This window comes from Heloderma suspectum, chromosome 4 (assembly GCF_057233095.1).
Source record: "Heloderma suspectum isolate Gila_16-S chromosome 4, 16-S_ref, whole genome shotgun sequence".
NCBI classification, from domain to species: Eukaryota; Metazoa; Chordata; class Lepidosauria; order Squamata; family Helodermatidae; genus Heloderma; species Heloderma suspectum.
This window is the reverse complement of record NC_139461.1, coordinates 195845910-195872056: the sequence shown is the minus strand read 5'-3', so window position 1 is coordinate 195872056 and position 26147 is coordinate 195845910. Positions and strand designations below refer to the sequence as shown.

At 44.2% G+C, this 26147-nt stretch overlaps 2 protein-coding genes across 2 annotated transcripts in view; one reads left to right on the top strand and one right to left on the bottom strand.

Moving 5' to 3' along the window:
* TLCD4 (TLC domain containing 4) overlaps positions 1–2306 on the bottom strand; it is a 77439-nt gene extending 75133 nt beyond the window's left edge. The window contains exon 1 of the mRNA XM_084851841.1: positions 2126–2306. The gene's annotated coding sequence lies outside the window, so the exon portion shown is untranslated. The remainder of the gene's footprint in view (positions 1–2125) is intronic.
* Positions 2307–10884: 8578 nt separating this feature from the next.
* Positions 10885–26147, top strand: part of ALG14 (ALG14 UDP-N-acetylglucosaminyltransferase subunit) — a 41546-nt gene continuing 26283 nt past the window's right edge. The window contains exons 1-3 of the mRNA XM_084851846.1: positions 10885–11055; positions 14350–14501; positions 22793–22915. Of these exons, the coding sequence (XP_084707972.1) occupies positions 10914–11055; positions 14350–14501; positions 22793–22915 (417 nt within the window). The 5' untranslated portion in view covers positions 10885–10913. The remainder of the gene's footprint in view (positions 11056–14349; positions 14502–22792; positions 22916–26147) is intronic.

Sequence of the window (26147 nt, the reverse complement as noted above, 5' to 3'; positions counted from 1 at the left end):
AATAAGGGCAACGCTATTTGCATTGCCCTTATTTTCGCCGTAGTCTACGTAAATTTCTACATAGACTACACGTGCCCAAATTGTTGTTGTTGTTCAGTCGTTCAGTCGTGTCCGACTCTTCGTGACCCCATGGACCATAGCACGCCAGGCCTTCCTGTCCTGCGCTCTCTCCCGGAGCGTGCTCAAGTTCATATTCATTGCATCCGTGATGCTATCTAGCCATCTCATCCTCTGCCGTCCCCTTCTCCTTTTGCCTTCAGTCTTTCCCAGCATCAGGGTCTTTTCCAGGGAGTTTTCTCTTCGCATTAGGTGGCCAAAATATTTCAGCTTCAGCTTCAGTATCTGTCCTTCCAAGGAGCACTCAGGGTTGATTTCCTTTAGGATGGACTGATTTGACCTCCTTGCAGTCCAGGGGACTCGTAAGAGTCTTCTCCAGCACCACAGTTCGAAAGCATCAATTCTTCGGCGCTCAGCCTTCCTTATAGTCCAGCTCTCACAGCCATACATTACTACTGGGAAAACCATCGCTTTGATTAGATGGACCTTTGTCGGCAAGGTGATGTCTCTGCTTCTTACTATGCTGTCTAGGTTGGCCATAGCTTTCCTCCCAAGGAGCAAGCGTCTTTTAATTTCATGGCTACAGTCACCGTCTGCAGTGATCTTGGAGCCCAAGAAAGTAAAATCTGTCACTGCTTCCATTTCTTCCCCTTCTATATGCCAGGAAGTGATGGGGCCAGATGCCATGATCTTCGTTTTTTTAATGTTGAGTTTAATGCCCAAATAAGGAACACAAATGGCGGCGCCCATGGACACCACCATTTGCATATGCGCTTCCCCCCCCAAAGTTAGCCGTGATAGGCTACGTAAACATTTATTACGTATAATAATACGTAATTTGCGACCCGGCAGGACTAGAGGATTCACGTCTGGAGGGACGGGGCGCCTCCCCCCTGGCCAGGGTTTCGGCCGGAGGGACGGGGCACCTCCCCCCTGGCCAGGGTTTCGGCGGGGAGGGATGGGGCGCCTCTCCCCCACCCAGAATTTTGGGGGGAGGAACGGAGCACCTCCCCCCCACCGCAAAGCAAGCTGCAGGACCAGGTAAGGGACTTTCGTCCATCCCTAACGGAAGGAGACTAGGGCAGATTTGACAGGCATGAGGGCAAGAATCGCCTGCTGATTACAACTCCTGCCTCTGCATTTCTCAGTTGGAGGGAGAAGAGGGTAAAATGCCTCCCTGCAATGAAGGGAGACACATCTGATCCCCCACCCCACCAAGCTCAGAAGCAACATGCTCTGTTGTGTCAGCGCACCCTATTAAGTTCAATGGAGCTTACTCCCAAGTAAGTGTGCCGAGGGTTGCAGACTTACAGGGTGATCTTATGTCTACTTAGAAGTAAGTCCCATTGAGTTCAATGAGGCTTACTCCCACATAGGTGTGCCAAGGGTTACAGGCTTACAGCACAATCTTACATTTTATGTCTACTCAGAAGTAAGCCAGAGGTTTCCTGGGGGCTGAGAGAAAATGGTACAGCAGAAGTTACGAAAACACCCTCCCCCCTTTGCACAGTTGCCAGGGAGGGAAGGAGACACTATCTCCATTCAAAACACATGGCTGCCATTTAAAGAAGCCCTTCCTAATCCCGCAAAGAAACCAAAAGCAGGAAGCTCCGGAAAGGATGTGGGTTTTGCGGGTTTTTTGCTTAATGTAGAGACACCCTTAGTGCAGGAGAGGGCTTGAATGATCACAGCGTCATGCAAAGAGCCCGCAACCTTCTGTGAAGGAGTAATCTCAATCGCAGGATAAAAGCTCAGTGTGAAGGAACCCGTCTCTTCCCTTCCCTTTGTCACAACCTTCTCCGTTTCAACTTGATTCTGCTTTAACAAATACAACTCTCTTTTCTGCTGTACAGGAGCCCTACGCTACCCTCTGGACTGAAACCAAGCTTATTCTAGGAGATATGTTTTGCTACAAAAAGGGGTAGAATAACACATGTCACACTTGGTGAAATTATTAGTTTGAGAAAAGCAGTGGTCCCATACATTTTGGGCTAAATACTATTAAGGCAAGCTGACATGAAACTTCAACTCCATTTTTATTATAATAACCAGCTACTTCTTGCCTTACCTTTTTCTAGCTGTTGGACTTTCTTCCTTCATCAGCATGGCTGAGAGTTAGAATACACGTTGCACAGATTCGTTGTTGTGGGGCTAACCCTAGGAAAAATTTGAACGATGACCACAGTAAAAAGAGAGGTAACAGCCATCACTACAGATTTGACTCTCACAAGTTCTCAGCAGTGAGTACTGAAAGGTGTTAGTCCCTCACCCTGGGGATTACTATGTAATTAGCCTTGTTTTTAGGAAGGAAAACAGGAAAAGGAAAATGCTGACCATTCAAAGAAACAAGGAAACAAGGAGTTGGCAAGGCTGCTGTGAAGAGAGCTGAAGGGCAAATGAGGTCATTTTAAGGCTGCCTAACCTACAGAGTTAGGCACACCCAACCTCACTGAAACTAATGGGTTTAAACAAACACTACTGTAGCCTTAATTGGGAGTACTTGCCACTGATCTCCAAGTGTTTCTGAGTAAATGTGCTTATGATTATGTTGCATGGTGCTAGTCATAATAATGGGTGATGGGCTTTGTCCCTCCTTTGTGCCACCAATGTGAAAATACTATGCTCATGTCAAAAGGTTGGGGTTTTCTTGTACTTGGCACAAAACCCTTAGAAATTTAGGCAGGAGATCTAGTGATTTGCAGTGAGCAGGATATAAGCTGCAAAGATTTTGATGGAGGGAAGCAACTGAAAAGATTTAAGGAAAAATGGAGAGAAGAAAGCCTGAGGCCAATAAGCTGATGAAAACTGTAAAAATATGGAGCTACAGCATATGAAACAACTAATACATTGTCCATGTTGATGTTCTCAAAAGCTAAGAGCAGACTTGAAGGATGACATTAGTGAGTCTGCTTCCAAGGAATCATGCATAAGAGAAGGCTGCACAAATAATGGGTCTCTCCCAACTCATCCCTAGGGCACTATCAGCCGTGCTCAACACAGATTCAATGTCCTCTTTACTTTAATACATTGTTGCCCTAACAAAATAGGATTTTTTTCACTCAGTATGGTACCCCTTTTTTGTGTACACCATCCTGAATATATAAAGGTGCAATCCTATGCATATTTAGACAGAAAAAAAGTCATATAATTCCCAACATTCCCCAGCCAGCTATGCTGTGTGAGAGGGAGAAGCTTTGGGAGTAGCATGTGCAAGCATCCAGAGGAAAGAATTACTGTTCATTTTAGAACAGACTGAACGGCTTTAAACAGGTCAGTTTAGGCCTGTGTATTTGTAGGGAGGATAAGAGCTGGTATACGTAGTATTTCTTTATTTGTTAAAAGCTATGCAGCCATAAGAAGGTCAATGTTTTTGTTATCTTTTGAGTCAGATGTTAATATGTGGGAGTGAATGAATTAATATTTTATTTCGGTCCAAGATGAGCACATAAATAATAACAAACATACATAACTCGTGCTGTCAGGCCACATAAACCCAAGACAACATGACTAAAAACATATAATCCCAATATAAAAAATTATTACAATGTTAAAATAATGTTAAAATAATATTATTTTGTCAACACCCTCTGGCAAGTGATAGCAGCTGCACAAAAACTGGCCACTTTTGCTATTACATGGGGATTCTGATCCGATAAAAAATATGATAAGTAAGATAAAACAGATCTGCCAGGGATTTGTTGTAAAATCGGGGTAATAAAAGTGCATCGAAGATCACGATAAAAAGAACAATAAAACAAAATATGTCCAACTGTCTCCACTTCCCCTGCTTCACAAGGACGTAAGTGTTCTTGATATGGGACCCTCTTAAATCTGCATTCCAAGAGTGCAGATGGCAAAACATTGAATCTGGCCAATGTAAAAGCCTTTCTGAATTTGGGAATAATCAGATTTGACAAATAATTTGCAGGCAAGAGTGCCCTCCCATTGTCCCTGAAATCAGGGTATAGTATGGCCAAACCTAAAAGCTTTTGCAATTCAATATCCCAAATTCACTGACGGATAGTAACTTCGGCTTTTTCATATCCAAGAGCTACAAGGGCATTGGGGAGAATTCCAGATTTCATAACTTTGCATTGAATGTCTTTATCCATTTTGTCTGAAAGGCATCAATTAAAGTTAATGGCGCCAAATATGTGGGGGTGTTTTATACTATGTTTAAGTGGGATTTGACTTATAAAGTTGTTTTAGGTTGTGGAATTTTAATATAGAAATGATTTTTGAACATTTGTAATATGGAATAGGGCGTTATCCATCATATATTAATCTCAATGTAAATGTTTTATTTGATTTATAGCTCCTGAAGGAGACATTCCGAAACGCGTAGAGCACAATAAATTTTGCTTTTTTGAGCACCAGAGCCTGCCTCCCCCTTCTTTGTCATTAGTCCACGGGGCTTCCTCCTCCTCCTCCTCCTCCTCCTCTACCTTTATGTGTGACATGGACATTCAAAGGTGTGTTTTTTAAAAAATCACACTACATATGTTACTCAGCTCACCACTGAAATGATGAGAAAGAAGACCAGCGTGGTTATTCCATTCCCTCTGCTGAGACTGGCTGCCTTTGAATCTCTCTAACTGTCACCTAGCTCACAGCTAGTCCATCGGGCTACCTGATCTGTTTCCATCCCAGCTAGTCATGTTAAGACTGTAACTTTAAGAAATGGTGTCTGAGCTCTCTTTCCTCCTTGCTCCTCCTCCCTTTTTCCTCATGTCTTTTAGACTGTAAGCCTGCAGGCTGGGACTGTCATACAACTGAACTTTGTAAGCTGTTCTGGGAGTCTGGTTGGCTAACAAGTGAGGTAAAAAATGCTATAAATAAATAATGCCTCTGTTTTTACCCCAAAACATTTTGTGAATAGCCACTGTTAAGGTAATTATCACTGGCTGTACTTTTTGCATTTCAATTCCCTCTGACAACATAGTTTACATCTACAGATGCATACCCCAGCATGTGTATATGAATCTGCCAATTCGAGGTTAATGCTTTGTGCATCTGATTAAGTGGACAGTGTCCACAAAAGCCAGAATAAATTTGTGGGTCTTTAAGGTACCATAAGAGTCTCTGATGTTTATAGAGATCCTAATTGTGATTGTAAAGATGAAATTACGATGGCACTGCTGATCTTTCTACATAAATTAAATATTTACCAATGTGTACAATATTTATATGACAATTTGGAGAGATAAATTCCCAAAGAGTAACTATGTGCGTCTCTACAGCAAAAACAATGAGGCTTGTGATACCTTTGAGACTAACCAACACACAGCCCAAACTTCTACATGTTTACACGTAGTTGGGGTTCCACTGTATCTGATGGGACTTTGCCCTTACCAAGTGTGCAAAGGATTGAAGTCTCTACATTGCAATCTTATATGAATTTAATCAGAAGCAAGTCCTACTAGACCCATTCCAGTCTGGGTTTTGATCAGATTACAGGACTGAATCAGCCTTGATGGTTGCCTTGATGGACGACCTTTATCAAGAGAGGGACAGGGGGAGTGCAACCCTGTCAATTCTGCTCAAGCTCTCATTGGCTTTTGATACCATCAGCCATGGTATCCTCCTGGATCGACTCCATGGGATGGGTATTGTGTTACAGTGGTTCCAGTCCTACTTATGGGGCCAATTTCAGAGAGTAACACTGAGTGACTTTTCCTTGGCCCCTTGGCAATTGAGCTACAGGGTGCTGCAGGGTACCATCTTGTCCCGAATGTTATTTAACAGCTATTGGAAGCCACTGGGATCGGTCATTAGGGGATTAGAGCTAAATGCCATCAGTATCCTGGCTCTGTCTCCCTGTGACATCTGAATCAGGAGACGCTGTGCAAGTCCTGGATCAGTGCCTAGACTCAGTAATGGGCCTGATGAAGGCCAATAAACCAAAGCTGAATCCTGGCAAGATGGAAGCCCTGTGGGTTAGTGGTTCCCAGCCCTAGGAGATAGGCTCATTGCCTGTTCTTGATCAGGTTGCACTCCCTCTGAAAGATCAGGTTTGTAGTCTGGGGTTACGCCTAGATCCATCATTGTTGCTGGAAGCCCAAGTGGCTGCTGCATCTCGGAGTGCCTTCTACTAGCTTTGGCTGGTTCGCCAGCTATAGCGTCTTCTGGACAGGGATAGGTTGGCTATGGCGGTACAGGCATTAGTAACCTCAAGACTGGATTACTGCAATGCGCTGTATGTGGGGCTGCCCTTGAGCAAGGGCATCATTATAGAAAGGCCCACCTGGGCACAGGCCCCGGATCTTTTGAGCTGTCCTAATGGTCAATTTTTTTAACATTTTCCCATTGACTTGCATTGGAAAACAAAAACTGCCATAACTTTTTTTAGTTAGTATGATAAATACATGGAATTTGGAGGCTTGGTAGTCCCCATGGAACTGATTGAATCTGCCAAATCTCAGGCAGTTAGGTCCAGTGGCTTTTGTTTTAGTCACAGGTAAAATTTGCTATTTTCAAGAAAATCTGTCAAAGCAAAGAGCTATTTTTTTTTTGGTGCTTCCACATATATGCATGGAATTTGGGGACCTGCCAGCCCCCACAGAGATGACTGAGCTTGCCGAATTTCAGACACTTAGGCCTAGTGGCTTTTGTGCTAGCCACAGGTAAAATTTGCTTTTTCCAAGAAAATGTGTCAAGCAAAGAGCTATAATTTCTTTGTTCTTCCACATAAGTGTGTGGAATTTGAAAACCTGGCAACCCCCATGGAGCTGGTGGAATCTGCCCAATTTCAGGCAGTTATGTCCAATGACTTTTGTGCTAGTCACAGGTAAGGTTTGCTATTTTCAAGAAAATGTGTCAAAGCAAAGAGCTTTTTTTTTTTTTTTTTGTGCTTCCACATATGTGCATGGAATGTGGGGACCTGGAAGCCCCTATATTGATGACTGAGCCTGCCAACATTCAGACAGTTAGGTCTATTGGCTTTTGTGCTAGCCACAGGTAAAATTTGCTTTTTCCAAGAAAATCTGTCAAAGTAAAGAGCTATAATTTTTTTGTGCTTCCACATAAATTCATGGAATTTGGGGACCTAGCAGGCCCTATGGAGCTGACTGAATCAAATTTCAGACAGTTAGGTCCAGTGGCTTTTGCGTTACCCATGCGTAAATTTTCTTTTTCTCACAGTCTAAAACAAAAAGCAAAAACTGTCAAATCACCCAGGGGATTAGAGATCCTAATCAGAAGGTGTTTAAGGTGACCATTAGGAGGTCACTATCCCTAATCTCTGGTGTAGGGTTTTTTTGAGGTGCAAAACACCTCTCTCCCCCACTTTTCTTTTCTGCTCTTACATGCCCACTGTTGTGAGTTTGCCTGCAATGAAATTTTGAAGAGGGAGAAGGAAGGGAAGAAAGAGCTCCATGTGAAATACTGGTATTTCACACAGCATCTGATTTTACTGCCCCAAACTGGAAACTTTGGATTCTGCAGAAATTTAGTAGTTCAGTACAGCAAAGGATCCAATCAGTCTCCACAAACTTCTTTCTCCCCCTCCACTTTAATTTCTCCTAAATAGCTGTAGGACTCAAATAATCCCAAAGGGAGGGTTAGGACTATTTGGCGTCATAACTGAGAAACTGCTGGGGCTTTTAAATAGGTTCTACAGTTTTCAAAAAGCTAGAAAACACCCTCAGCCACCTCACCTCATAAAGTTCATTTAAGTATGTGCAATCCTTACAAGCCCTCCCCAGTCTCCTAAATTCCTCTGAAGTACTACCTCTCTGAAAGGGGCCACTTGGCTTAGGGAATTCTCTCTACCGCCCACCCCTGCACATATTTCCAATCACCATTCTTCTTTTCTTCTTTCCTCCCCTATCCTGTTCTTTCTTTCTTTCTTTCTTTCTTTCTTTCTTTCTTTCTTTCTCTTCTCTGTTCTACCCAGAGCATATCTTGGGGAATTCTTAAAGAGAATTATCTTTGGTGGGCAAGAAAAGTTCTGAACTGCATTTGACTATACAAACAGACAAGAGGGTTGGTTTTTCTCCTTCTCACTCAAGCCTTTGAGAAAAGTGGGTTCACAGGGTTGCAGAGAAACAAATCTGGGGCTGTTTTGTTTGTCAGTTGCCATTATCCAGGAATAGGAAGGGCTGTGGCTCAGTGGTAGAGCACATGCTTGTTATACAGGAGGTCCCAGGTTCAATCCCCAGCATCTCCAGGTAGGGCTAGGAAAGAATCCTGCCTGAAACCTGGAGAGCTGCTGCTGCCAGTCAGTGTCAACAATACTGCGCTAGATGGACCCAGGGTCTGACTCACGAAAAGGCAGCTTCCTATGTTCCTCTGAACAGAAAGCTGTAATAAAAATAGGCATTTTTGGTTTGTTTTTTAAGTGGAAGGGAGATAAATATTGCTAATTTATGCAATCCTATGTATGCCTACTGAGAAGTCCCATTATGTTTAATGAGGCTTACCCTCAGGAAAGTGTGCATAGGATTCCAGCACAAGTCACTTTTGCAGGGAGGGTTACACCTTGATGTCCTGCATGTTTACTCAGAAATAAGTCCTGAGTTGTGAGCATGGTACTACAGGCTTAATACAGTGCCTACCCAATTCCATCTAATGAATTGACTACCCTTTCAGCTCAGTCCTATGCATGTTTTGTCATTTGTGGGTTTGGTGTTTTTTTTGCATGAACTCTAGCTTCAGTGGTGAGGGAAAGGCACTTAGTGCATGCTCAGAGTTTCTCCGTAACTTAGCCCTAGTTTTGAAAACAGACTCATTGGCTGAATCCTGGTGAAGTCTTGGCACAAATGAAGTTATGGGGAGGAAGATATAATGAGGGCTTGTGCATAACAAGGAGGAGGCAGAGAGGAGTTGCACAAAACAAGACATCTGTTTTTATGAAGAGTTGCTGGAGGATGGTAGGATGAGGACAGATGGCTGCATGGAGGGGAACAGAATTGGTAGGGGGAGAAGGTAAGTGCTCAGTGGTGAAAGAAAAACATTCTGCACATGCTCAGAGGCATTCTCTATTTAAGAACATATGAAGAGCCGTGCTGCATCAGACCAAGGTCTATCTAGTTTAGCATTCTGTTCACACAGTGGCCAACCAGCAAGAATCTTGTTGGCCACCTACAAGCAGGTTGGCCACCTGCTTGTAGGTGGCCAACTTGCCCACCTACAAGCAGGACATGAGTGCAATAGCTCCTTCCCACCCATGTTCCCCTGCTGCTAACATTGGTGAAATGTAAATAAATTCTAGTCATTCTAAATTAGAATGCATATATCCTTCAGAAACTTTGCAAGTTTCTTGTCTGGGGCACACCTCTAATAACCTGTGCATTTTCTTAAAAATTTACCCAAAAACTATTGGGGAAGGGGTGAATGGAAGGGAAAGCAAATCACTCCCTCCCCCAAACTGGAGAACTCCCCCTCCACATGAACTGTTGCACCTATCCTTCTGAAACTTTGCTGGTTTGCTGGTTTCTTACTTAGGGACTACTGTAGGCTGTCTGTTATTTTCAGAACAATGGTCCACAAGAAACATAGGGAGGCGAGTATGTCTTCTTTTGGAGACCTCAAAATGTCAAGGCCACCCTTGCACAAAAAAACTTGTGGCTAGCATTCTGAAATTTGGCAGACATGATCTCCTCTGATGGGGCAATGAATCCTGAAATTTTTATCCAATTCTTCCAAGGAATAAAAAACGTTATTGGCAGTTTCCTTTAAAAGAAAATATAAACCCTGCACCTATTTTTCTGACATTGGGCTGGTGTAATCCCCTTCTAGGGGGCTTGTTGTTGTTTATTCGTTCAGTCGCTTCCGACTCTTCATGACTTCATGGACCAGCCCACGCCAGAGCTTCCTGTCGGCCCAGCCGTCGCCACCCAGCTCCCCCAAGGTCGAGTCCACCACCTCCAGAATATCATCCATCCATCTTGACCTTGGTCGGCCCCTCTTCCTTTTGCCTTCCACTTTCCCTAGCATCAGCATCTTCTGCAGGGTATCCTGTCTTCTCATTATGTGGCCAAAGTACTTCAGTTTTGCCTGAAACTATCCAGTGTGTTTAGGACTGCATCCCAATTGTTGCACGATCTCCTTTAGGCAAGAGTCTGCTTCCCTGGGTTCCATTTCATGCATTTTGTGAAATACTTTCTTGCCTATAAAAGTTCATGCTACAGTAACAGTCAGTCTCTTACATGAGGAGAGTGAGGGAATGCTTAGACCACACAAGTACATTTATGAGATGTGAACGCTTGGGGGAAAAAACTGAAAATTTTGGGGGGAAATGATTTATTCTCCAAATATTCAAAAATCGGGGGGGGGGTCGTCCCCCTGCATCCCCTCCCCCTGGCCTTCATATCTCTACGTGCACTGTGAAATTATCATCTGGGACAAGTAGGAAAGAAACATGTTAGGGATGTAGGGCAGCAGGTTAAAGGATAAATATGAACACCTTGGGAGCAGCCCAAGAAGTGGGCTGTCAGGGAGCAGCGTTCGTAGATTCTAATCATCGCATTTTCTTCCACGCAAGAAAAAATGTCCCTTGCTGGAATAAAACTTTTCCGTTGCGTTAAGGAACGGATACAACCTTTTTTATGCACTAAAATTCCGCATAGGCACAGAAAGTGGGTAGTGCAACTCTTGCCCTGCCCCAGCTTAAGCACACCTGTTTGGGAACTGGCAAACCTAGGCTGTTGCCTGCTCGTTAATTCCAGAAAAAAATTGTCCTCTTTGGGAACAAAGACACTCCCGCTCTATCTACTACGATGACAGCCCGGAAAAAGAAACGGGAGGCGGCGGCGATGAAGATGCTTTGCGGGGGGGCGGGAGAACTCTGGAGTTTGTTTTTGAGCTGCCTCGGCTCCCGTAGTCTCCGTAGCCACTTCCCGAGGCATGGCCCTCCCATGGAACCCTTTTGGGCCGTGCTGGGCTCCGCTGCCCTCCTTTCCCTCTTGCTGCTGCTCTTCGCCGCGCACCTCTTCCGAACTAAGCGAGTGCGCGACCCACGGAGCGCGGGCCTCAGCCTCTTGGTGGTGGCCGGGTCTGGTAAGACTGAGAAGGCGGAATCCGCCGACCCCGCTCTGGCCAGCAAGCGCGGCCTAGGCCATCCGGACTACACTACCCAGAAAGCAACGCGGCTAGCGGTCTGTGTGCGGAAGCGAGGCCTGCTGGACGCTGATCGTGGCTTCTGCGGGGCATGCTGGGAGTTGTAGTTCGTTTGGAGAGAGGCATCGACTGATATTTGTAATCTTCGTTTTGGAATCGGGTGATACAGAGCAGGGGTGGGCAGAGAGTGGCTGGACCTCAGTTCCCAGGACTCCTGACCATTCTCTGATATGGAGGGCTGTATCTTTGGCCAAAGTAAGCCAGAGGCCGTCAAATCACTTTACAGCAGCCTTCCTCAACCTGGGACCCGCCAGAAGCTTTGGATCTCAACTCCCATCAGCCCCAGCCAACATGGCCAATGGCCAGGAATGCTGGGAATATTAGTCCAAAACATCTGGAGGGCACCAGGTTTTTTTTGGGGGGGGGTTATAGAGTTGCTTATCATTTTAGCTGGGGTTAGAACTGAAGGATGCAAAGTCAGAAAGAATTCCTCCTACTGAGCTGTTCTTGCTATTGGTAAGCATATCTGCTGTCTATTCAGTGCAGGTAACATAGGTGGTGGTGGCTGCATTTGTGCACATTTCTGTGTTTTGAAAACTGTGTGGTGAATGCAGATGTACCATCACCTCTGTCCTACAGTACATACTCTATTAGTACTCTGGAGGCTTCTGGTGCCATGTTTGCAAGGTACATTTGATGTGTATGTGTTGTCTCCCCGCTACTGTTTCAGGCGAAACCGAAGCTTCTCTCTGTCAGTACTTGATATACTACCTGTGTTCTGAAATAGGGCTTATTTTCTATGGGGCTGTGATGATAATGTGCAGGTCCTTTTTTTTTTTTTTTAAGAAAACAGTGTTTCTTGTGCAGTAGGAATATCCAAATGACTCATCCATCATAGTGGAAAACAAAATGTGATAAAATAACTGACAACTTACTGCCATTTATTTATTTATTGTTACTGATTTATTTAAGGTATTTCTATAACACATTTATGAAACCACAAAGGCAATGTACAAAAAATTCATTCATTTCATTTATTACATTTCTATACCACCCAATAGCCAAAGCTCTCTGGGTGGTTTACAAAGATTAAAAACCTTTGAAATACAATACTGTACATAACATAAAATCTGTTTTCATACAAACATATAGACAGACTACGTGTGCCGCATGCACATATAAACAATTTTAACAATCAATAATAAGAAATCCCAGGACCTGACTTTATCATAAGCTGTCAAACGCCTGAGAGTAGAGGAGTAGAGGAAGGTCTTAGTCTGGCACTGAAAAGATAGCAATGTTGGCACCAGGCAGGCCTCTCTGGGGAGATTATTCCAAAATTGGGGGGGGGGGCACCAATGAGAAGGCCCTCTTTCTTGTTGCCACCTTCCGAGCCTCCCTCCAAGGAGGCACCTGGAAGAGGACCTTAGATGATGAGCATGGTACATGGGTAGGTTCATGCCAGGAGAGGCACTCTGTCAGGTATCATGGTCCTGAGCTGTGTAAGGCTTTATAGGTCAAAACCAGGACATTGTATTGGGCTTGGAAACATACAAGAAACCAATGCAAGGGGGGCAGAATCAGTGTTATATATTTGGACCTTCTTGTCCCTGATATTAAATTAAAACAGTAATCAGGTATAATATAATAAAACAATGAAAACAACATTAGGAACCATAAAATTATTTTAAAAGCCAAATTTAAAAAATGTATCTTGACCTCCTTCCTGAATGCAGAGAGAGTGTGGACCAGTCTTGGCTCCAAGGGGAATGCACCATGTTCCAGAGTTTGGTAGTGGCACGAGATAATGTGCTTGCCTGGCAAGCAGCCCTCTGTAATTGGGGATGACTTCAGAAGGGCTTTTCCTGCTGATTAGTAACTGAGCAGAGACAGGCGGTCTCTCAGATAACATTTGATGGTGCCTCAAAATGTGCCAACTTAGGTAGATCACACCATCCTGCCTAAGGGCTTAGCTGACCTTAGCGGATAACTTTATGCCAGAGAATCAAGAAGAGGCAATATGGTACAGAGTCTAAGCCAAAAAAGGATTTTAGCTGTTAGTAGTACAGTGAGATTCATGCATGACAGTGTTCCTGTATAAGTGAATGTTTCTTTCACCAGCACATCTCCCACCACTATTATACCATGATGTGGAAACTATAGCTACTGAAATTCCCCCTGGACTAGAACTATTAATAGTATGAGAATCCTGTTTCTTATGGAATTACAGCCATAAGCTGTTGTAAGTAATGGGATAAGTAATGGAGGCAGTCAGCAAAATGGCCCATGGCAGTATGGGTGTGGGGAAAGACTATCATGCCAGCCTTTCCCAACCTGGTGCTCTCCAGATGTTTTGAACCAACACCCATTAGCCACAGACAGCATGGCCACTGGTCAGGAGTTATAGTCCAAAACATTTGGAGGGTACCAGGTTGGGGAAGGCCGAGTTGGGCCAATACTGACTTAGTATGAACATCTGGGTAAGGGATATCACTTTCAGCAGACCACAGAAGTGGGACCTTCAACATAATGTTGTAGTGTATCCTCCCTCCTAAAATAAATGCTACTGTTCAAAGTTCCAGCCAGCTATTCCTTCCAAGCAGGATATTCCTTTCCTCCCATCCCCTGGCATATCCAGGCAGGATGGGGAATATACCTGTCTGAAAACCTGGGAAGCTGCTGCCAGCCAGTGTCAACAATTCCGAGCTAGATGAACTGGCATAAAGCTACTTCTTATTTCCCTAATCTTATTTCCAGTCATTGGTTTCCTTCTACAAATGACGGTAACAGCACAGCAGAATAGGATGCAACTCTTCTTAGCAAATAAAGGCAAAGAATATAAAGCTCCCACAGGGAAAAAGGAGGTTGCAAACCACAGAACAGTTTTCTAATATGTTGTATATATGTTTATTTTTTTATTTTAAGGAAGTCTGGGCCTGCTATATGTTTAAACTAACTTTAAAAAGAACAGAACAAAACAGTGCTTAAAGTGCATAAATATGAAACATTGTCCAAGCGTTTGCTAATTCAAACATTTGTTGATTCAGAGAGGGATATGGGAAATGACTGAACAGAAGAGCGTTGTGCTTGAGATGATATGAAAGTTCTGTCTGTGGTATTTGCTCTGTAACTGGTCAGCCAACCCATGCCCATCTCCCCTTGATGTCAAGCAATGAACAACCAGGCCAAGTTGGTAAATCTTTCATAAACTAACTTTGCTTCTATATTTTTCAGGAGGGCACACAACTGAAATCTTGAGGTTACTTAGTAGTCTCTCTCAGACATACTCCCCTAGACATTATGTTTTGGCTGATTCAGATAAGATGAGTGAAGAAAAAATCCGTTCTTTTGAACAAAAAAGAGCTGAAGCATTCTCCAGTTCCTTGGTAAGTTGTTACATCTTTCTTAGTAAACAGAAATGTGAAGGCCTGGGGAAAAAACCCAGAAGAAATGTGTGGGGGATTAGAATTTTTTTTTTTAAATGCCCCCCCCCCCCATTTCCCAAAACAAATCCCTTGGGGGGGGATCCTTTTTTCCCCCCTGTCTTCCCCCCACACAAACATATTTTTCTCAGGCCCTCACATCTCTATTGGTAACTATTTGCTTATATTTTGAATATGAAATAGCAATTTAAATTGCCTATCAGAATATCAGTAGAATCTCCAGTACACAATATATCTGTCATTTCCAAGCATTTCATTTATTGAATATTATCTTTTACTCCCAAGTCACACGGCCCAGTAGCCCTCCCTGTTCCTTCCCCTCCTCACACATGCAAACAGTTTATTCCTTTCTCCCAAAAGAAACTTAGCAAAAGCATATGTTGTGATTAATGTGAATTGAATGGTGAATGAACACTGGTGATTGCGCACGTTCGCATAAAGGCATGAAGCAGATGCATGAATTGACAGTGCCAACAATTGCCTGTTCAGTATGAATAATCAGCAGCTGGTATTGGACAATGTAAATTGATTGCAGATATTTCTTACGTTGCCTGACTAATATGTACTACCCCCACATGAAAATACATGGCAGCATAAATATTTATGCTGCCAATATCTGCATTGACCAGTGAATATATGCGAACAATATGCACACTGACTGACCAATATGTATAACTACCTAACTGACATTGTTTCACTCATGCCTGGTTTCCAACACTATGCACATTTACCAGGCAGTGTGTGAATTACCATGTGCATGTTCTTCATGCTTTCCTGTGAATATGTGCACATTCTCCATTCCATGGCCATTTACAACAACTTGTATAGAAAGGCGACAATTCTAAAATTAAGACCAATAAACGAAATTGCAAAACATAGATAGTTGGAAACATAAAAACAGCGATTGGGAATTTAACCCCCCTCCGCCCTGCCCCCCAGTGGTATTTCAGTATTCATGGAAAAATGAAGTGAATGAGCAGAAGGAAGCAAAATAACTTCAAACTGCAAGCCTACTTGCCTTGGAGTAAGGCCTGTTGAACTCAGTGGGTCTTACTTCTGGATAGACATGCATAGGATCATACTGTGTCACTTGACTCTCTAGACAGGCTCACTTTGAGATAAGCCCCACTGAAATCAATGGGACTGCCTTTCAAATAAAAATGTTTACAATAGAGCACTGTGAAAAACATTACAACTCTACCAAGGACATTTGGACAAGCATTTCAGTCTGCTAATGACATTTGCACAATCTGCCTGTCACGCCAGCATGCTGCTGCTGCGGCATCAACGCAGCAGCCCTTCTCCATGAGCCCCTGCCAAAGGAAGTGAGGCGGGTGGCTACTAGGAGGAGGGCTTTTTCTGCTGTGGCACCCCGGCTGTGTAATGAGCTCCCTAGTGAGGTTCGCCTGGCACCTACATTGTATTCCTTTCGGCACCAGGTGAAGACCTTTTTATTTTCCCAGGCATTTTAGCATTCTAGACTTCTAGCTTTGCTGTTTTAAATCTGTATTTTAAATTCCTGCACTGCTGCTAGGTTTTATTGTGATTGTGTTGTTATATTGTAGTTTTAATGTTCTATATATTTTAAATTGTTTTATTGTGTGCCGTTTGGTTTTAATTTTTGTGAACTGCTCAGAGAGCTTCGGCTATTGGGCGATATAGAAATGAAATAAATAAATAAATGCAGTGTGATGCTTTCGTGCTGGTGTTGCTGTTGATAGCCACATCCTAAACACTTGCATGCTTGCATAGCAAACCCTAGGATTAGGGTGTTGCGTGCACGCACGCACGCACGCACGCACACTCCTAGTTTTGTTTCTGACTTTAGCACAGATGCATCCAAAATATGAGTAAGCTTTCCCTCACTGCAGCTTTGCCAGAGTCTCTACTTTAATCAGTTTGGTATGGGATATCTCCGATTCCCAATTCAGTTTGTACAATGAAGACAAATGGGATAGAGGGAACCACACAAAGAAATCTTTCTCTTTAATTTCTTGCTGCATGTAATTATAGCAAAATATCAGAAAGAAGGGTGGAGTTCACATTGATAGGATCTTTTATAAGTGTATATTAACATACATCTGTTTTCTTTTAAGTGTCTAACAAGTTCTGTGTCACCAAAACTCAGGAATATGAAAGCTGTGTTTCACTTGGATCAGCTTCTGAAGGTTCTGTTTTTGCTATGGTTACATGCTTCTGTGTTTTGTTTGTTCTGTTGTTTTGTCCTGTTGAGCTTTCAGGCTTGTGCTTATCTCCACCAAAGAGTCCTTTACTTTGTAACATTTATTACCCTATAAGACTGCTTTTGGGGGGTGGGGAGAGTGTTAGTTGTCTGATCTAGTTCCTGTCAAATTCTAGGGTTGTGACTCCAGTGAGAGCTCCCCATTACAGTTTGGTCTCAGATCTCAAAGACTGAGTTTTTATTTCCACTGGAGAGCATACATTTTTTGTTCTTTGAAGACATGCACTCTCCTGCATGGAAATACAAGAAGAAGGAACTCCTCCCTGCCCCTCACTGCCCACCCCCATGTTGGGCAAGATAATATTATCTGAATAACAAGAAAGAGAGTAAAAAGTAGATTTCAGAATGTTGTTTATTTAGATTTATGTGTGGGCTGTCTCCTTAGTTGATCATCTGTTTCAATCAGTTAAGGCTGCCATCCTAAGCACACTTACTAAGAGTAAGCACCTTTGGACAGCAGTGGGACTTCTGAATAAACATGCACAGGATGCTGAAATTATTTCCATGTTTACTTGAGGGTAAGCCCAATCAAATACAATGGGACTTGTTTCTGAGTAAACAGTCATAGATTGTGATGTGAATTTGCATAAATGTGTATATGAATAAAACAAGAGTTATGAAGGGGTGGGGGGGACACACTCTTTATTTCTAGATCAAGAGTGGACAACCTGCAGCCCTCAGCCTAATTTTAAAAGCCCTCTGGAAGGCATCAGTTCAGACCTCTGGCAAGAGCAGTCTGTCCCTCTCCCAGCTGCCTGCTGGGTGGAGAGGGAGAGAGAGGGAGAGGGGCGGGGATGGCAGAAAGGGAGAGAGAGAGAGAGAGAGAAGGATTGGCCCTGACCAATCAAAAAAGAGATTTGGGGGTTGGGGTGGACAGCTCAATGAACATATCAACCCCGTGTGCAGCCGCTGTAAAAAAGGCAAATTCCATGTTAGGCATAGTTGGAAAACGAATTGATAATAAAACTGCCAATATCATACTGCCCTTATGCTCTGATCATCTCTTCAGTCCAGGGGATAGATCATAGCCATTCTCAAGGATCTCTGGGTCAGGGACAGTGTTGCTGAAATTTTATTTTTAAAATGTGAAATGAGCTAAAATAACCCGCATGGGGGTAGATCAGACAGCCCTATTTAGCCCAAATACAGTAGGAGAGGGGGCTGTATTATTTCAGCTATGTGTTTTACAACATTTTTTTTCTCACCAATGTTACTAAAATCCCCGCTTGTGTTATCTGTTTGGATAAAACATGCCAGGGATTAAGGAATGAACATTCTTCTCACATGCAAGAGAAAAACAACCAACCAAATAGAGCCTTGGATGTGAATGAGAATGGGCAGCCAAGGCATCTTCCGTGGTTTATTGACTAAAAGAAAAAAGATAGCACCGTGTCCTAGAGGAGCAAAACTTCCCTTTTTGGAGACAAAAACGCCTATGATTGCCAGATGCTGGAGACAAACTACTGGGCATTGCTATTTATTTTTATTTTGTACTCCGCTTTTCAAGACAAAAAGCCTTGCCAAAGTGGCTTATGATATAGCTGAGCCAGTATAAATATAACTTTAACAATCAATAAAACTTCAATAGAGCAATAAGCAGTTCTTAAACACTTGTATACAGCTGCAAAGTCATGTATAGCATGTAATTGGGAAGTCTCCGAAACAACCAGTGGGTTGATAAAATTTGGGAGACTATGATTATACATAAACTTACTCAGCAAGGTCAGCAAGCAAGGAAACCCAAGTTTAAGAAAGCTATTATGGCACTATGGTTTCCATTTATTTCCTCTATTGAAGCTCTTCAAACTTTTGATCAAATTCCAACAAGTACTGTTGCCTGTATTTTTTTGACTAATACACACGTACCCACGAAATAACACACACTTGCACATGCTCCTTTTATGTGCTGTATAAACTGCATTTTTACTCTTTCATTAGGTACTGAGCTCCTACTTAGGTTGTTTTACTGTAGATGTTCCATAAGCATGTGGGTTATAAATTAAGGGTGCAATCCTATGGCCACTAGGCAGCAGCTACATGGCCATAGGATTGTTCAGTTTCCAGGAACTGACCTCAGAGCCTGCACTCCAAGGTCGGTTGCTGGAAAACTGCCTGCCTGCCCCCTCCCCCACCGCCTTGTAGGCAGCGCGGATCATCCCCAGGCTCTGCACTTGTAAGAGCAGCAGGGAGCGGGGCAAAAGGGGGCATTCCCGGTGGTGGGGAGGGGAGAGCGGAAGTGCCAGTATGACACTTCCTATGTGTCGTCCGGCCTCCCCACCCGAACTCCAAGGTCCCATGCTAGACAGCTGAAATCGGCTGTCTAGCTGTGAATGCAGGGCAGGTGGAGTGCAGAGGAGAGGATCCCTTCCTCACTTCTTCTGCTGTGCATTGGATAGACAGTTATCTCTGAGTTTGGAGGCAGCCGCCTATCCCCATAGGATTGCGCCCCCCAATTAGTGAATGCCTATGTTTCTTTAGTGATCTTGGTTTATTATCATGTATGTTCTTATTTTGTTAACTGTATTTTGAAAAAAAAGAAAATGTCATGATAAAAAAAAATGTGGAAAACACACGATTACTTGAGTCTCATCCAGTTATGTGACTAAGATGCCAGTACATGAACAGGAATTTAGGAGATGGGGGACTCAGAGCAAAAATGTGGACTGGATTATCCTCAAGATTGTCTAAAGGAGCTTGCCATGTTGTGGGCCACTTATGCCAGGGGTGGGGAACCTCAGGCCCATGGGCCAAATTCAGCCCTCCTGGGGTCTTCAGGTTCCCCAAATGGCCACACACCCTTTCCCCGACCGCCAATCATTTAGTGGTTTCCCAGCTTTTAAACACTTTTAATATAAACGCATAGAACTTCATTCCATTCATTTATTCCAAAGGTGAGCAATTTCTACCCCCCCCCCCATGTTTTGCCTTACAACTCCCTTCAGCTCTAGCCAGCACAGTCAGTGGTGAGGGAAGATGGAAGTTTTAGGCCAAATCATCTGGAGGGACACAAGTTTCCCATGCCTGATTTAAGCCAAGGGTGAGTGGGAGGTCAGTCATGATGTACTGGTAGAATTCTGGGTGATTTGCAGTAGATCAGCAAGAGTTTCCAACTTCCAGTTGTTTAACAGTAGCAAGAACAAAATGGTTTTTCCAATTCGGCTGCTGAACTGAAGAAACGGGGCAACCAAGAATGGACTTCTGTGTGGAAGGACTATGAGCTCAGTTCAGTACCAGGACTGAAAATGTATTCCAAAGCTCAACATATTCTCAGAGGCGCCCTGCTCTATAATTCTACGTATATGCCTTTTGCACCTGGCCTGACAAACCTGAAGCCTGCCTTCCCCTTGTTTAATTTGTTACTAGCAATGCATTCTATTGTCCACTAGATGGGGCATGGAGATAACAGTCAGTTCTTGTACTGTGTGTAGGGATGTACGAAACTCACTTAACTTTTCACGGAATCTTTTGCGGTGGGGGGGAGGCGCTCCATTCCTCCCCCCGGAATCCTCGACGGGGTGGGAGGCAATCTGGTCCTCCCCCCCCAGAATCCTCCGCAGCCAGGCCCCGTAAATATTTACGTAGGCTAGAACGGCGAAAAATAAAGGAACGCAAATAGCGGCCACTACGCTATTTGCGTTCCCCTTTTTTCGCCGTTTTATCTTACGAAAATATTTACGTAAGGTAAATCGGCGAAAAATAGGGAACGCAAATGGCGGCTGCTGTAGCCGCCGCCATTTGCGTACGCTGGGTTTTTGGAGGGGGGGTTAGCCTTGATAGGCTACATAAATTCTTCCGTAGCCTATCACGGTTGCAAGGACAGCAATGGCGGCGGCAGCAGCCCGGCCGCGGCCAGCCGGAGCCGCCTCCGCCGCATCTGCCCCAGGTAAGTGCCATCCCGGGGGGATTCCGCGGGGGGGGGGGGCAGGAGGCCATTCCGCCACAGATTCCGGGATTCTCTGCCATCCCTAGTACTGTGTAACCTGCATATTTGAGCAGAGTTGTGGGGGGGGGGGCATCTATTTGCATTTTCCAGCTATGCATTTGTGCCCACAAAAGTTACTAGCCTGCGGGATTGTTTTTTAATTCACTAGACTCCTAAGAGGTTACTGTCCTGCATTTCCATGCTAGCCACAGATAGGGATGTTGGAAAAATCTGCAACAGATTCAAATGAGTTCAGATTTCTATTAATCCAACCTTCAGATTCCACAGCAGACCAGCTTTTTCTGAGTCACACGGATTCCACAGACTCGCCTGCCAGTTTTCTGCTGGGGGGGGGGGGATTTGCGCTAATTCACATTAGTGCTAATGTGCACTTGTGCAAATGCACTAATGTGCATTAGTTGATGTGCATTAATGAATGCAGATCTGTGCATTTGTGCAAGTGTGCACTGGTGCCAGTGTGCATTGACCCCAATGTGAATTTGTGCAAGTAGAACAAAATTCTGGTTTAAAAATATCCAATTCCATCAATGAGCAGATGATGGAATGAAAGACACCTGACAATTGAAACACAGAAAGAATGGATTTAACAAAATGTGTGCATCCCTGGCTACAGAAGAGGAGAAGCCTCCACCTCCAAGGCTAGCATGGAAACATGGAAGATTAACCTCTTAGCAGGCTAGCAAAATAACAATAACATTGCTTTCTAGCAAGCAGTCTTGTGGAGGAACAATGGAGCCAAGGGTTCCCTTACTCCACAGCCCACACAGAAATCAAGCGGGCTGAAGCGATCCACCCCTCCTTCGCCAGCCCATTTAGGGCACAGTCCTATGGAGGTAGGTGGCCATCTCCAAACTCAGAGGCGACAGCCTATCCAGTGCAGGGCAGGAGAAGCACGGAGGGGATCATTCCCTCCACACTTCTCCTGCCCTGCATTTGTGGCTAGACAGCCAATTTCGGTTGTCTAGCTGCGGGAAGGTGGAGCGGGGGAGGAGGCTGCCAGATGACACATAGGACATGTCATACTGGCATTTCTGCCCTCCCCGCCCTAGAACGCCCTGTATTGGCTGCTCCCTGCTCCTCCTCCGAGCACGGGGCGTGGGGCTGTTCCACGCTGCCTGCAAGGCAGCTTGGAAGAGGGGGAAGGTCGGTTCTCGGAAAACTGGATATCCTATGGCCGTCTAGCCGCTGAATAGCAGCCATAGGATTGTTCCGTTAGTTAGTTAGTTAGTACATTTCTGTACCACCCAGTAGCCAAGCTTTCTGGGCAGTTTACACAAAGTAAACCCCCAAAATACAGCATGATAAAACATAATATATAAAACCATTAAAAGTTTAAAACAGAATAAAACCAGAGCAGAAGTCAGCGGCAGTGTAAAAATCTACAAACACAACAACCCCTTTAAAAACAAAAGTGAAGGACTGAAAAGCCTGGGAGAATAAAAAGGTCTTCACTTGGTGCTAAAAGGACTTCAATGTAGGCGAGCTTCTCTGGGAAGGGCATTCTAGAACCAGGGTGCCACCACTGGAAAGGTTCTGTCTCCTAAGTAGCCACCTGCATCACCTCACTTGGCTTACCTGCTTGCCTGGAATGTCCTGTCACCTAGGCTACTAGGCAAGCTGTTCAATACAAGGCTGATCTGTGATGCACTGGTCTCTAACTGTGTGTTTACCAGGTTCTTGGTGCTGTAATTGAATCACCAAACCACTGTTTAGTCATGGGGCGGTGCGGGGGGGGGGGGGAGATGTTTAATAAGGGTTGATGCTGGGTGATGCTTTGGATGGGGGGGAAACATCCTATAGAAGCTCAGAGCACATATGGGCTATCTGTTGCGTATGGAGAACTCTCTCCTATGGAAGATTGCAACAGCATGCTATCTGGAGCCTGTTGTGAGCCCAACCCAGTAGGAACTTCTACTCTGTCAGTTCCTGTTTGTGTGAATGGGAGTTCTTTCAAACTGCAGCAACAGAAAAAGATAGTAGCTTTACTGCCATATGTACTAAACGGATTCTTCTGTGTAAATCTGTCCATTTCTCTTCTCATTTTCCAAGTTCACCCTTCATCGCATTCCCAGGAGTCGGGAGGTTTGTCAGTCATGGAGCTCTTCAGTGCTAACAACCCTGCGGTCCATGTTTTATTCTCTTCCTTTGGCCTTCAGACTCAAGCCAGATTTGGTATGTAAAAGATACTGTAGAGCAGTAATGAATAAATGGTAGTCTGTTCCAAAAGGAAATAGCTATTTGGAGGTAACAAGCTTTTAGAATTTATGTGTATACGTTTGGGGCTGATTCCTACAGCGGTTATTTTCCTTGATTAGCTCAGTTCACATGTCACACTAAACTAAAACTAGGACAAGCTACAGCCAGCCTCACACTTGTGCACTGCCCCCTCGTCCTCCTGCACAGCTGCAAGGATGCTTGGATGCTTTTGCTCCATTTTTACTTAAACATAGCATGTTGCAGTGTCCAAACCTGAAAACCTGTGGTTAACCTTAACCAGCCATCCCCAGCCAGGTGCCCTCCAGATGTTTTAGACTACAACTCCCAGCATTCCTGGCCCCTGGTCATGCCAGCAGGGGCTTGTGGGAGTTGAAGTCTAAAACATCTGGAGATCTACCTTCTGCCCACCCCCAGTCTAAGCAGGATCACTTTGGATGGCATAGCTGAAAAGAGTGACTGTTGCATGAAATCCTTGGGCTACTTTGTGCCTCTTTTCTTCAGTATCCCCCACCCCCAATCCCAGTTTAGTACTAAGATGCTAAGCCAGCTATGGAGAAAGCTGTCATATCACTAAACCATTAGAAATAGGTTTGGTATCTTCAGTTTTCACATGTCTCTAAACCTGAGGAACTGGAGGCTCCAGGGCCAAATCTGGCTCCCTGAGGAGGAGCACCACATATATCTCTGGGTTGATGTCAACCCAGAGATGTGAATGGAGAGAGTGGGGGCTGTTTGAGAGATGGGTGGAGCCAACATTCTCCACACCTTTTCGGTGTGGCTTTCCCATAAAACTAATTGCTAACCAGGTCTCTAAACAAAAGTGGTTCCCCCACCCCACCAGCCTTCCTCCCTTTATGTTGATTTTCTCTTTTCATTAAAGAGGAAGTAAAATGCTTTGATTCAAATTAAACAGACACTCTTTATAAGATAAGTACATTAGGACATTGCCTTGTTACAGTGGCGGTTTCATTTAATTAGAATCAATTGTATTGAGTTTCCATCAAAAGGGCAATTGCCTAGAAAATCAAGCAGAACAGTGCATTACTGAAGGAGATGATGTGGAAAAGTCAAAGGAGAAACGGTACCATGGAGTAACTTTAACTGTTGCGTAAATCAACTGATCCTTTGTTTAGGGAACAGCAGTGGCCGTTTGCTCATCTAGTGATAGTTTAACTTGCGTGTAGCTTTCTAGCTTGAAATAGCAGTGCCAAAAAATACAGAGTTGTCGCCAAAATGCCGCGTGGACTTTGCGCTGAAGTCTCCTTTGTGATTGATTGATTTACTGAGTGGTGTGACTGAGCTTGAAAAACCGGTGACTGTGATTGTGATAGATAGCATTTGTGCTGATGGATAGTGAAACAATGTACGTGCTATGCTTAGTAGCAACAGCAAGAGCAGTTTGCTACTTTGACTTACAGTAGGCTCTAAGGTGGTGTGCGATCTGGTATGTGCTAAGAGCGTGAACTGTGAATCAGAAATCTCTGGTTCATATCTGTTCTCAGCTATGGACTCTGTAGGCCAGGGGTACTGAAACTTAATTGGATGGGGGGCCAGATGACACTCCACCCAGTACTCCATGGGCCATATGATCTCAGGTGGGTGTGGCCACACCCCTGATGTCACTGGGTGTGGCCATGCCCACCTGACATCATTTGCTCCCCAGTCCAAGTGCTGGCTGGATCTGCAGTGGGACCATGCTTTGCTGTACATGGACTTCCCTGCTTAGGAAAGCCCTTCGTACACTGAAACCAAACCGGCCAGAGGCCCTGTCGCTCCTCTGATAGAGGAGTGATGGGGACTTGGTTGGCTATGCCCTGGCTTCACTTGCCCCTCATCTGCTGTGCCCTGGCTTCACCTACCCCACAATGGAGGAAGAAGATGAGCAAGGCGAAGCAGAGCCAGATGGCTACCTGTTGTTCCTCCTCTGGAGTGAAGAGGCCTAGACCAGTTTGGTTTCACTGGGGAGAGAAGGAAATGAGAGAGAGGGAGAGAAGGGGACAGAGAATGAGAAGAGGGAACAAGAGAATTGGATGGTTAGATGGATGGGGAGTATGAATGTGTCTGTGAATGGATGTGGAAGGTAGCATTGACACTGCCATCATGCTGCCCTGGAAGGTTTTCCATTTGGGAATGCAACCGTCAGGCTGAAAAAGGTTCCCCACCCCGCACTAAAGGAAAGCCGAGCATGTCATCTGAACCAGGCTCTTGGCTTACTGCTCCAGATTGGTCTGTAAACCAAGAACAAGCCCTGATTTGCAATCCTGGCTTCTAAGGGGCACAAAAAGCCAGGATCCCCACTTTGGGGATTTCCTTTCTTGGTGGCCAGTATAGCTGCTCCTGTCTGCTGGAAGAATGAAGTGGGAGCTGATGGGCTGCATGTACCTCATGGTAAGCCAGGATTGACCTACCATTGCATGCGGACGTGGCCAGTGTATATGAAGTGTTTTGAACATGAAACTGGCTTGTATTGGGTCACATCATGAGCTCATCTTGCCATTGACTAGCAGCTGCTGTCCACAAGCTCAAGTAGAGGACTTTCCCAGTCCAGTTGTCTGGAATCATAAGAGATGTCAGGGATTGAACCTGGAGCCTGTGGGATACAAAGCTGGTGCTCTGCCATTTGCTGTGGCTCCTCTGTTCAAAAGCCACGATATAAATGCTATGCATTATTATCATCATTGCCATGAATAAATCCAAGCATTCTGTCTTAATAACTGGTTTGTGGGCTGATCACCTGACAGAAATTGTAAAGTTATGCCTGTGGGGTTGCGTCATCAATAAAAGCTAATTAGATGCCAGCAACTGTTCATTGGAACAAAAAAATGCTCTGGAGATCAAAATTCCTTTGTTCAACAATAAATAAGGTTCTAGCTGTGCAGCATATGATACAGCTATATATCATATATAACTTTAACTATACAGTAAACATAATAATTTTTTTTTTAAAAAAACTAGGTTATAGAACAGGTAATCCAAATTTATGTATACAGTTTTGAATTAGTTTTTTTTTTTAAATGAACATATTGGTTGTCTACACAATTAATTCAGTCCATAAATCTTCATATCACTTCCCTAAATAGAATCCTTCTTTTTGTAAGTGGACATGACCTGTGCAAATATCCTTGGGAACCTAAATTGCAAAGGCAAGTGGGGAGAGAAGAGAGCACGCAGGAGAAATACTGTATTT